This window comes from Pogona vitticeps, chromosome 1, assembly GCF_051106095.1.
Source record: "Pogona vitticeps strain Pit_001003342236 chromosome 1, PviZW2.1, whole genome shotgun sequence".
In the NCBI taxonomy this organism is placed as follows: Eukaryota; Metazoa; Chordata; class Lepidosauria; order Squamata; family Agamidae; genus Pogona; species Pogona vitticeps.
The window spans coordinates 20,488,215-20,501,465 of NC_135783.1; the positions used below are offsets into that span (position 1 = coordinate 20,488,215).

At 42.3% G+C, this 13,251-nt stretch overlaps 1 protein-coding gene and 1 long non-coding RNA gene across 13 annotated transcripts in view; one reads left to right on the forward strand and one right to left on the reverse strand.

The window, feature by feature from the left end:
• The window catches only part of KLC4 (kinesin light chain 4), a 62,962-nt gene that overhangs the window by 33,651 nt on the left and 16,060 nt on the right, over positions 1-13,251 (forward strand). For 6 of the 12 annotated variants that reach the window (XM_020796903.3, XM_020796909.3, XM_020796904.3 and 3 more), the window contains exons 11-13: positions 3,902-3,969; positions 4,497-4,605; positions 7,363-7,521. In XM_020796903.3, the coding sequence (XP_020652562.3) occupies positions 3,902-3,969; positions 4,497-4,605; positions 7,363-7,521 (336 nt within the window). The remainder of the gene's footprint in view (positions 1-3,901; positions 3,970-4,496; positions 4,606-7,362; positions 7,522-13,251) is intronic. The other 6 variants (XM_020796907.3, XM_020796910.3, XM_078382899.1 and 3 more) reach the window with 2 other exon arrangements.
• On the reverse strand, positions 9,013-13,143 carry LOC140704304 (uncharacterized). The gene is made up of 2 exons (XR_012083403.2): positions 13,077-13,143; positions 9,013-9,240 (listed from the first exon to the last, which is right to left on the reverse strand). It is a non-coding gene; the product is annotated as an uncharacterized LOC140704304 (long non-coding RNA).

Below are 13,251 nucleotides of genomic sequence, written 5' to 3' on the forward strand. Positions count from 1 at the left end.
ATTTTCACCTCAAAATCAGTCAGCTACATTAGGGATATAAGTTGTCACATAAAGGGAAATTGGGTTAATGTCTAAGTATATAACAACATGCGCTTTGGAATCCATTCCAAAGAAATAGAGAGCAGCCTGATGAGGTGGAGCTGAGTGGAAAGTAACCACTAATGTTGCCTTCCTGACTTATCTAGGAAGGGCACTAGTCTCAAGGGAGCACTAAGTAAGCTAGGGGAAAGCCAAATTGAAAGATTAGGGCCTTGTACGGCTAACGAACAGAATCCTTTGGTTCTGAGTATAATTTTTGCTTAATGATTCTGGCCTGCAAATGCCCCTACCGTCTATCTTAGCTGTTCCTCCATCAGTGCTTTGTACAGAAGTGTACTGACCTGCTGTTGTGACGGCGCTGCTTGATTGAGTTGAGGGGCCTGAGAATTCATATCAACATGTGGAAAATTTGTGGAAATCTGTAAGACCAAGAGCTGCTTTTCCGTGGTCCTGCGTTTCCCCAGATGCCACTATCAGATGGTCATCATGAAGATTGCTGCAGGAAGTTGCACAGAAATGGGTGTGAACTGAACCCCTATAATCCACCTTTTAAATACACCCATTGAGGACTCTCAGATCCCTACAAGTTCTGTGCTTCTAAAACAGTGCAACTGGGGTTCAGTAGTTCTCCTGACAGAACTGGATGTGCATTAATCTCATTTGAGAAGGCCCACACCCTACTTTAAGAGAACTGGTTTTGTATGCAAAAGGACACAGGCTCGATTCCCTCTATCTCCAGGGTAAGGTGCCTGAATCCCTGGAGAGTCACTACCAATCAGTGTCCACAGTACTGGGCCAGATGAACTGGTGGTTTGATTCTACATAAGACAGCTTGCTAGCTTCCTACACCATTTTCCAATACATTCAGTACTTAAATGTTTTTTAGCATTAAGTCTTAAGTTGTGATTGGCTTAGTACCCCTCAGATACCAGGATTGTCAAAGTGGTTGGTGGATGAACTTCTGTGAGTGCATTTTTTAAAACAAAAAACACAAACTTCTTTTGAAGCCTAAGGATCTCAACGGACTGGAGTCCTGGATTTGGCTGACTGCCCCAGAGAATGCAAAGAGGGCTAATATAAAATAAAAGTTGTAGCCAATAATTGGGTGGGAAGTTTTTGCAAGCCAGGAATGCTTCCAAGAGAGGGGCATGCACTGGGCAAGGTCCTGGTGTATTGTTCTCCTGATCTAACATTTAAAGTTATAAAATAAAAAAGTAGGCAAAGGAGGACATAATGTATATAAAAACATTAATGGAGTGCAGCAAGTGGGTAGGAAGGGACATTTCTTTTCCCTCTGCTGTAATACAGAGTCCTGGGTCATCCATTGAAGCTGAGTGATGGGAGAATCCAGACAGACAAAAGGAAGGATTTCATCATATAGTTAAAAAGACAAGATCTGCTGCCCTAAAATGTAATAATGCTGACTTGGAAGACTTTAAATGAGGATTTGCACATATTCACAGATGATGAGGTGATACATAGCTGCTGGTCATAATGGCTGTATCCTGTTCCACAGGATCAGACACTGAGGGCCTCTATATCTCAGTTTGCTAGAGGGAAAGAGTAGAAAGGATGCTGTTGCACACACATCCTACTTATGGCTTCTTAGAGGCATCAGATTGGCTGCAAACAGAATGCTGGCCTTAGGCCCTTGGTCTAATATAGTATAGCTCACACGCAGGGAGAAACGTATTATTTCTGCAGTTAAATGAGCATATCCATCACTTGTTAAAAAGAATTATCTTGCAGTAATAGTGAAACTGAGATCTCCACTTTGCAGATATTGCAGGTTACTCAGTGTCTGCATTACAGGTGTTTATTTGTGTCTCTTGGTTTGACATAAACCAGTGTTCATCTACTGGATTATATATCTGTAGCTGTAGGCAGACACTGGGGCCACCATCTCTGCTTATCTGACTTGGTTTTTAATCATCAAATTGGTTGAAATCTAATTAGTACAACTCCACTGTTTAAACTGGGATGATGTTGTCACCAAGCAACGTTTAATATAGTTTAAAACATCTTATCGCCCTCTACAGGTTCTGTGGTTCCCCAGGGATCTCTTTTGCCCTGGGGAACCCTTAGGAGGGGAGAGCTTCATTGGCATTCGCCTCTTAGCAACAATCTGGCAGCAGTTTTCAAATATAAAAACTCCCCTCCCAGCTCCCAGGGCCAAAGGGATCCTTAGGGAGCCATAAAGCTTGTAGAGGAGAAAGAGTAGGAAGTTTAAAATTTAATTAAGGTAAAGATTAAAGTTGCTGGATGATGATGTCATCCATATGCAGTGGAACTGTGCAACAGGATTTTGTTATGTATGTAACAAACCTGTGGTGGAGAGAGCTCTCACAGAGTCACTTCTGGGTAGTGAGGACAATGACATCATCTGCCATCTCACTTCCCAATTTCCTCTGAACATAACTGTAAGCATCATATTAGCTGTGAGAGAAATGGATTTTTCCAGGACCAGTATATTATTGCAAGGTATCCCTGTTGCAGTGCAAAGTAATTTATGGCAATCTAGTCTTGAACAGCAATTAAGAGCTAGTAACTTTACAAAGTTCTCCTCCAAATAAGCTTTTATGAATCGATTCGGTGATCTGCAGTTTGATTTTTCCTGAGGGCAGTGGATGCTGACTGCGGGGACTGCCATGATGAGTATTTGCACTTTGAAATTAGCCACTACCTTGTTGAACAAAATTTAGTGTTTTGTTCTGTGGCCATGATCTCTGTGCTCCTTTAATGTACACATTTCCAGTATATGTTTTTATTTATTTTTTGCAATTGTAGGACTTCAGATTGCATCAAACCTATTCTGGTATCTTTGTAGATCTGTCTTCTGAATTACAGTGCTTATGGCTTAACCTTCTTGATAATCTGACATGTCACTCTTTTGCGTTATCTGTGCCTTGCACAAAGTTGATTTTGCTGAGCCAGGGGAGCAGAAGTATGTGCGGTTTTACCCAATAGAGAAATATTTTCTAGGTGACCTTCTTTGTTTCAGTTCAGGTGGTGAAGAATCTTCTTTGGATTTTTTTCCCCAGTGGAAAAACCTCTGCAAGCTTGTTGTCCCTGCATTGTCTTGATAGACTAGTTTGGTCCTCTAGTACTATGAAGCCCTAGGTGTTCCAATGAGAGATTCTTTCCTTCCATTAACTTGAACCATCCAGGAAAGGGAAATATTAGACCTTCCAGCTACTTTGGGTTTCCAATTCCCCAAAGCTTCAGCTGGCATAATAATACAATAATAATTCTATGCTATCAAGTCCATTCTGACTTATGGTGACCTTTTTCAGGTTTTTCTAGGTAGGGAATACACTGAAGTTGTATCCCCATTCCCTTCTTCTAGGGTGCCCTGGGACTGTGCAGCTTGCCCAAGGCACGCAGGCTGACTCTCCTTCCTGGAGGCACAGTAGGGGATCAAACTCTCAACTTCTGACTCTGCAGCCAGATACCTAACTCACTGAGCTATCCAGCAAGCATGATCAGTGATAAAGGAAGTTATAGTCCAAAATGTCTGAAGGCATAAAGATTCTGACACAGGCAGAACCTCTTCTTCCAGCAGGTAGAACCCCAAAGGGTAGCCTTGTTAAATTCGTTGCAAAAACAACAGCAAAGAATTTTGAAATACTGTGTCTGAAAGGCTAGATTACAGTTATGCTGGATGTGCCCTAATTATTATTCCACTGGTAGTCCCCTATATCTATACAGTCTCAAATATACAGGAGCCAGCATAGCTGCAAGGTAACTGTGGTCAAGCAGGTTACTGCTGTTCTATCCTGCTCAGCATACAAGCAGCACACCTTTCAAGTACTGTGGCTTTGACGGTTCTAACCAGCTTTCTCCTCCCACCTTTCTCTTGCAGAGCAAACACAGAGAAAACACCCCCTATGCAGAGTATGGTGGATGGTACAAAGCCTGCAAGGTCAGCAGGTATGGTGTCGTGTTTGCCAAAGGTTCACAACCTTCTTCTCTGTTGTCATTCCTGCAGCTTTGTGGGAGATTTTCCTGAATCCCACATTCTTCCAAGACATTTGGCTGCCTAAGGAGGTCCTTGGGGATGCTGCATGGGGAGGGGGAAGAGAAGCTACCAGAGCTTTCCAGCTTGGGAGAAGGACCTCATTCTACCCAATGGCAGGACTGGCCTTTTAAGGACATCCTTTAGGCAAGTGATTTAAGGGGCAGCAAATGAGAAGAAAAGGGGAAGAAAAACACAGTACCTGAAGACGTTTAGACCAATGCCTGCTTTTGTGACTAATACAATAACGGGCTGTGTGTATAGCCAGCTAGGGAACAAAAGGCTTTTATCAAGGGGCAAGTACCTCTTTTTTCAGAAATATGTCCTGTAATTTCAAGGAGTTAATAGCAGGAAGTGGGAACTGTCGGTAGAGGTGGCTCCATGTTCAGGGGATATGAGCAAAAATTGCTAACTTCAGCACTTTCTCCTTTATTTTTGTCAGCCCCACAGTGAACACTACCTTGAGGAATCTGGGTGCACTGTACAGACGCCAAGGCAAGCTGGAAGCTGCGGAAACGTTGGAAGAATGTGCAATGCGATCCAGGAGACAGGTAAGGCCAGCACCAACTCAGAACCAACAACAGGTGTGATGGAGAGAGAGGGCAAACTGTGGCCTTCCAGATGATGTTGGTGTTCAGTTTCCACCAGTTTGACCAATGATTGAGGGTATTGAAGGCTCCAGCAACATCTGGAGAACTGCAGCTCTTTTATCTTTGGAAAATGGGAACTCTTAGAAAATCAACTAAAAGATGTGTGTTTCTTCATAAAAGTCAGTGTGCCGAACATGATAATTTTGACTGATGGAGTTCAGCAGCTTAGATCTGGAAGCCTATGATACAGGCTGATGTGAAAAATGTAAAATGCTGTTATAGGTTTCTGTGGCTAGAATGTGGCCAATTGTAAGTGTTCCTTCTACTGGAAAGTCAAAGCTTGGTAGAATTTTATTTTGAGAACAAAACTCATGGCAGAATTAGAAACTGAGCAGAAATAGGAGTTTGATGGTACTTCTCCAGTGCTCAGTGATATCTTGTGAAAGTTCTCCACATTTTGGAATAATGAGCTTTAGACCATGATACAAGTTTGCATCCTGTTGGTAGGGTTGCAGATTGTGTAGGACTCAGTCTTTAATAAGTCTCTGCAACATAATTAGCCACAGTTGGGGACCCAAGTCTAATTGGTAATCACAAGGAGAACAGATTTTATTTATTTTACTATGACTTTTTTTTAATTCTTGATTTTCATGGTAGTCTACTTGTATATACCAAAGCGGATCTGACAAATTCAAATGCAGAATTTTGAAACTAAGTGCTGAATTTACTATTGTTTTGGTTTTATTTTTGCTTCTTTTTTATTGTATGTTTGTAGCCATTATAGTTCTAACAATAGGCAGGAAATGTCCTGTAGTGGAAAACTAGATGTTTATATTTATTTATATTTATTTATGCAGTTTGTATCCCGCTCTCATTTGTATTGAGGCATTACTCTCTGCAAGTTACAATACATGTAATAGAAAACAAAACAAAATTAAAAAATATAAACATTAAAGGTGGCAACAATGACACTAAAAAAACAGATGGCACCAATGAATCATATTAACCCAGAGTAGATGGAGGAATGGGGGGGGGGATAAGTGGAGGGGTGGAAAGAGAGCCAGGTGGATGCATTGTTGTCTTCCATTCTCCCTGCCCTGAATCAAAGAATCACAGAACAATTGAGTTGAGAGGGGCCTATAAGGCCATTGGGTGCAAATCCCTACTCAATGCAGGAATCCAAAGCAGATCTGACAAGTAGTTGTCCAACTTTCTCTTGAATGCCTCTAGTGTTGGAGTGCTCACCACCTCCCAAGGTAATTGGTTCCATTGTCACACTGCTCTAACATTTAAGAAGTTTTTCCTGATATTCCGCTGAAATCTGGCTTCCTTTATCTTGAGCCCATTATTACATGTCCTGTGCTCTGGGATAATCAAGAACAGATCCTGTCCCTCCTCTGTATGACTCCTTTTCAAGTACAGTGGTGCCTCGCATAGCAAGGTTAATCCATTCCGCATTAACCTTCGCTATGTGAAAACTTTGTTAAACGGAAAGTAAAAAGCCATTGGCTTTTTAAATGATGTTTAATGCATTCCAAATCGGCTGAAAACTCACCGTTTAGCAAAGTCTTCCCATAGCCGGCAGCCATTTTCCCGCCCTCCCCTCGCTTACCGAGGGCGCGAAAACGCTGCGCGCGGCCATTTCGGCTGTTCCGGCGGCCATTTTGGACCCGCCGAACAGCTGATCCGCGGGTCACAAAGCGAAGGTCGGTAAGTGAAACGCTTACCGACCTTCGCTATGCGAGTTTTGCCCATTGGGGCCATCGGTAAGCGATCGCATTAGCGATCGCGGAAACCGCTTCGCTATGCGATTTCGTCGTTATACGGTGCACTTGTTAAGCGAGGCACCACTGTATTTGAAAAATGCTATCATCTCTCCCTTTAGTCTTCTTTTCTCAAGGCTAAACATGCTCACTTATTTCAGTCTTTCTTCATAGGGCTTGATTTCCAGTCTCATGATCATCCTTGTTGCCTTCTTCTGAACTTGCTACAGTTTGTTGGCATCCTTCTTAAAGTGTGGTGTCCAGAACTAGACACACTACTCTAGATGAGGCCTAGCCTAATCATTTTAAATTACCATATGTCAAATAAGCAAATGTCTGCAGAATTGTTTGATTTTTGGCTTTAAAGAAGTCAGAATACAGATGGGGTCTCCACAACTGCAAATGTCCCCTTTGCTAGTGTTGGGTTCTCCTGTTTGACATGAGAGAATAAACAAACCTGCAGGAACTGAGCACCATGTGGCAGCTGTTAACCCTAGCCCTGTGTTAAATCACAGCCAGGTGAACATGGTTAATAACTTCCAGACAAGCCAGGATGTGAAGTCATGAAGTAAAGGTAACTTGTGGTTCTTGGCTTGTTTTGAAGTCATTAGGTATGTTGGGGTTGGTTGGTTATTAATAGAACCTGTAATAGAATCTGTACTTCACTGGCTTGGTCACTCCCCCAAAAGGGGCTTTATGTGGGCACACAAATTATGCATATCCTCCAGTAACAAGTCTGAATAGAGTGTGTGCAATACTTGTTGCAGAATTAGGATTTTCTCACCACACCAGAACTTTTCTTCAACCAGCATATTCACTGCTATATGTCAATGGCCAGGAAACAGATGGTAGCATGTGTTTCTAGAAAAGTTAGCGGAATTTTGCAGTTCTCTTGCTAAGGCCTGACACTGACTCTAACCTCACCTCGCTATTTTTACACTTTGTTCCTTTGCAGGGTATTGATCCTATTAACCAGACCAAGGTGGTAGAGATTCTGAAAGAGGGTGATGGCTCTGAGCGGAGGAGGAGCCGAGACAGCCTGGCGGGCAACGTCAAATATGAGAATGCCACAGATGGTAGTGAGGAAGTGAGTATGGGCGTGGAATGGAATGGGGTAAGTACAAGTCCACCATCAAGACCCGCCTAGTCCAGCCAAGAGAGGCAAAGGGCAACAGCTCCTTAAGTTCTGTATTCAAATGCTGCCCTCTGTCTTCTCAGGTAGCTGATGGCCTGTCGTGGCACGTCACCTTCATTCATCTTCTGCATGCTTCCTGACCACTCTTCTTATTGCCACTTAGCCATACCTAATTAAGGAGTTTTTTCCATCTAGATTTCTCTCCCTTGCTTTGAGCTGCTCAGTCTTTCCCCCAATCCCCCATTTACAGTACTTTTAAAGGAAGAGCAAAAGCAACTAATGATAGACACCTCGGTTTTCTCTACTAATACACCACAGTACTACTCTCCCTGTAGGTACTGCAAAAGGGGAGGCGGTGGGGAGGGGAAGATAACTTTGCTCTTGGAGAAAGAACTAGTGGTGGAAAATGTTATATTTGTGGACTGCAGTTCCCAGAATGCCACAACTAGCGTGGCCAGTAACTATTCTGGGGGTTGTACTCTGAAAAAGCAACCTTTTCCCTCTCCCTGAAGTAATTTTATGTTGTGGTGGGCTTGGGGGCCCCAAAGGAAACTGGAGAAGGGGGAGATTGGTGTGGGTGTGCACGCATGTGTGTGTGACTGAATAATGTGTCTAGAGGCGGTGGAGTGAATGTGTAAAGGAAACCTGTCTTAATGTGGCAAGGTGCTACAAGTTCATGCACATGCTATCCTGCATATTTTGTAAGAGAGTAGGAGTTATGGAAGGTCTCACCCGATGCTGGTCTTTATAGTGTGATCATGAACTTCTGTGGATAAACAGTAGGGTATTTCCTAAGGGAGCGTTGTTAGCTGTAGCCTGGAAGAGTATCTTGGTAGTCAAATGCAGAACCCAAGAGATTTCAGGTCTTGAAAAACTTCTTCCAACATCCACATGAACACATTTGTAGTTAATGACTGAGAGCTGTGGTACCCTGTTTCCCCGAAAATAAGACCTAACCTGAAAATAAGCCCTAGTATGATTTTTCAGGATGCTCGTAATATAAGCCCTACCCCAGAAATAAGCCCTAGTTAAGTGAAACCCCACCCTCCACTATTGTGCAGCAACTGGAAGAAGATAACATGACTGTATTTGAATAAATGTAGATGGCTGTACATGAAAAAAAAAACATATCCTGAAAATAAGCCCTAATGTGTTTTTTGGAGCAAAAATTAATATAAGACTCTGTGTTATTTTCAGGGAAACAGGGTAGATGAAATGAGGCTTTAGTGAAAAGCATACCAAATTTGTTTACCAATTTTCCCTGCCCCTTGGAAGTCTCCTCCAAAGACTATTCTTTCCTCCATGGTCAGAAAGGTGTGTACCTGGTTCAGATTTTGGCAGTCTAATGCATGTAACTCTTGAGAATGAGAGGAAGGTTGCAGTGTATTGCCACTCTTGATGTAGCCATGAACTTACTCGTTCCTAGGAGGGTTCTTCATAAAACATGTAGGTGGTCGAAAAAGACCTAGCTTAAGAATGGAAAGGCACTGACTATCCATTTATTTCTATGCTTTGGTTACATTAACATACGTTCACTCCATTACTCACTAACCCTTCACACTCTGCTTTGCTATTCCCTTGCCTGCATGCACTTCTTCATTCCCCATCTGTCACAAGCAAACTGCCATGACAGCCAATCAGCGCCAAGGCGTCTTGCAATCTTGATTGTGGATTGTACCTAACAGGAAGAGGAGAAACCTGCAAAAGAGAACACAAGAGTCCCCTAAAAGCTTGGGAAACAGGAAGTGATTTTTTTTGAAGCACAATTCTTGGAGGATGCTAGAAGCTATAATCTAAAGAAATAATTTTTCCAGGCACTGAATACAAGATGTTCTGATCCCCAAGATTTAAATTCTTTGCTTCCTCAAGGAAAGATGTCCCCAAGACTGATACGATGCTTCTAATAACAGCCTCTGTGGCCCTGTGGTATAATTCTAGCTTTACAACTTGCATTTCAGATGCATGTTCTAAGTAGTTGAACAATCAGATGTTAGTCTTGCTCCTTTTCTTAGGTTCAGGAAGACTGTCTAATTTAAATATAATAATACTAATAATAAATACCGTGTTTTTCTGTGTATAAGACTATACTTTTGTCTAAAATCCTTAGACTAAAAATTGAGGGTCGTCTTATACATGGAAGTAAGTTGAGGATAGAACAAAAACAAGTGAAGGGGAAAGCAGGGATCAAAGCGATCCTGCAGCACTTTGATCCCTTTCCCCCTACACTTCATAAGCTCCACTTAGAGTTCTTAATTTTGGATTAGAAAAGTGGGTGTGTCTTATACATGGGGGTATCTTATACACGGAAAAATACGGTACACATACAGTGAAAAGAGAATTCACACATCCCTTTCTGCTCTTTAAATGGTCCAAGGACCCACTAATGGTCTGGTGTTTAATGTCTCCATCTTTGGGCCTAATAATTGTGCTACTTATATGCTATTTCATAGCGCTTAAAGCATGATCTGGGTAGTTTACAATTATACAAGCTACACATTGCCCCCTCCCCAGTGAGCTGGGTACTCAGTTTACCAACACCAGAAAGATGGAAAGTTGAGTCAACTTTGAGCTAGCTACCTGAACCCATTAGGACTGAACCAAGTTTTTTGAGCAGTCTTCACTGTAGTATTGCACAAAAAGGCTCCTTAATGTCATTTGGAGGCCTTACCCACTGTTCCCTTTTGTTCAAAACTATTTCCATTTCCAAAAAAGTAACAGCTCATCTCCACCTTTAGTATTTATGTAGTATCATTCGCAGGCTGCCTTTCTCCTGATGAGATGAGGTTTAAACAAGAAGAATTAAAACACAATAAATTGTGCATTAAAAAGGAATTAAACCTTAATACTAATTACAAATATATTAAACAATAAAAAAAATCTGAAACTTTGAAAACAAAGGACTCAATTATTTAAACTCTGTCTAAAAAAGTGGGTCTTCAGCTGTCGGTGGAAGGATAAAAGGCGTGGAGCCCACCCAGTCTCCCAAGGGAGAGCATTCCACAGCCTTGGAGCTACCACAGAGAAGACCTTGTCTCATGTTCCCATCAAGTGTACCTTCAATGAGACTGACAGGAAGGCCTCCTCTGATGACCTTAAACGTTGAGAAGGATCGTATGGAGAGATGCGTAGCTGTCTGTTTTCCAGTGTTTAGAGTAGGCTTTAGCCAGGACAAAGGGCCAGTTAGTTCAGATGCTAGGTCCTTTTATTGTTGTATTCTGTACTGCAGTACTCTCCCTATATTCTTTGGCAGTTATTGTTTTTTGCAGACACTGTACCAGAGCTTGTAAACAGTACATTATTTAGACTACAGCTCTCAGAATTCCCCAGGCAGCACGAGCAGTGACAATATTAGAGATAAAGTGTATTTCTATTCCAATAAAGGAATATAAAGTATTTCATTGATTAATTAGTTACTTTATGACTTGCTTTTCTACCAGTAAAGGCACTAAAATCTTTAAAACTTTAAAACAGCAATAGAATAAAGTAAAAATTTAAAAAGCCAGCAGCAGCACAAGGTTCCAAAAGCCAATAAGTTTTAGTTTTTAAAAACCAAGAGGACGACCGGAATGTACCCTTTTGATTAATGCTGTCTGGATGTACACAGATCCAAACCCCTTCCTGACTCAGCTCTTGTCAAAGCTATGGAGCTGGTTCATCAGCCGGTTTCCTTTCATCGTCATCCCTTTAGAACTGCGGAGCTGGAAGGGACCCTATGGATTATTGAGTCCAACCCTTGTCAAGGAGGCCCAGTGGGGAATCGATCTCTCAACCTCTGGCTCCACAGCCAGATGCCTTAAATCACTGAACTATCCAGTACAGTGGTGCCTCGCATAACGAGCGCACCGTTTAATGACGAATTCGCATAGCGATCCGTTTTTTGGGATCGGTAATGCGATCGCATACCGATGGTTCCAATGGGCAAAAATCGCTTTGCGACGATCGGTAAGCGTTTCGCTTACCGAACTTTGCATTGCGATATCAGGGAAACAGCTGTTCGGCGGTTCCAAAATGGCCACCGGAAGACCCAAAATGGCCGCGCGCAGCGTTTTCGCACCCTGCCCTCGCTTACCGAGGGAGCGAAAATGCCTGCGCTATGGAGGAACATCGCTGAACGGTGAGTTTGGGTCCCATTGGTTTTTCTATTCCGTTTAGCGATGTTTCCGAATAGCGATGGTTAATCCGGAACGGATTAACCTCTATATGCGGGGCACCACTGTAGTTCTAAGCTTTACTTATCCTCAAAAACAATCCACTTGAAGAAGAAAGCGCTAGAGTGGAATCTCGTGGCACAGGAAAAGAGAGCCTCTGTGAGCTCCCTGTGAGACTTCTGCTGAGGACCCACTGGTGTCCTCTGACCTAAGGAGGAGCATCTGCCTGCCCACAGAAGTAGTCCCCCTTTCTGTTGTAACAACCATTGACTACTAGAGCATCTACGTCCTTCCTATTCTTCTCTGTATGAGATAGATGTAAAGGAAGATATGGTGATGTGTGACTATCACACGCATGCCCACCCCACACTTTCCTTTCTGAGATGAACACGGTATTCCTTCCTCTTGTATCAACCGTTTCTACGCAACCGTTTCTATTTCTTCAGATCTTCCTTACATGAGGATTAAAAGTCGAATTAAATGTTGAAACCGTTATCCACAGTCTGTTGGATAGGAAAGGATTATTAAAATACAGCTCTTTCTCTAGTTTTTAATTCCGAGCTCAATTGGATTATGTTTGACAGGATTATAATAGGCTTTATGAGTAGCTAAAGATTATAGCATGTGAAATGGGAGCTATCTCACCCAAGGTCTCTTCTAACTGGGCAGGATCATAATTTTCGTTACAAAAAGCCAGTGATCACTCATGACAAGGCTGGGGGGGGAGTGGTCCCTTGAAATATTGGGCAATTAATCTTATGAGTAGGTGTCTTAGCCTATAAGCTGCCCACATAAGAAGCTATAAATCATAGTGACTCTCACTTGTTATTCTTCAGTTTCCACTTTATATATACATAGGACTTAGGTTATGATCCTTCATACATTTGCTTCAGAGTTAGTTCTGTGGGGCTTACTTCAAAGCAACACTGTATGCTATTGCATTATGAGAACCTTGAGGTGTAGGAGTTTTTAAATGGGGTCATCTGTAATTCCACCATTATTAGCAACTTAGCATTATTAGCAATTACAAGCTCAGTATCATTGTAGTTGTAAAAATGGACATGAGGACATTCTGCGTAATGAGGCCAGAATTTAGGTAAAATTGGATTCATCATTCATATAACAACACAGAGGTGGAGGAGAGAGCTTTTTGACAAACACATCTACCCCACCCCAAAGCAGCACCTAATAGCTAAAGCAGCTGCTTCCATTCCTGCTAGAGCTGACACTCCATAATGCGTTGAGAATTTTTCATAACACAGTGGTGGCTCACTTAACGACGATAATCCGTTCCAGAAAAATCGCCGTTAAGCAAAAACATCGTAAACCGAAAATAAAAATCCCATTGAAACACATTGAAACCCATTCAATGGGGTAAAAACGCACCATCCAGCGAAGATCCTCCATACAGCGGCCATTTTCGCTGCCTGTGTATAGCGAGGAATCCGTCCCTAAACACAGCGGGGAGCCATTTTAATCACCCGGTAGCCATTTTGAAACCGCCGATCAGATGTTCAAAAAACGTCATTTTGCGAAGAATCGGTTCCCGAAGCAGGGAACA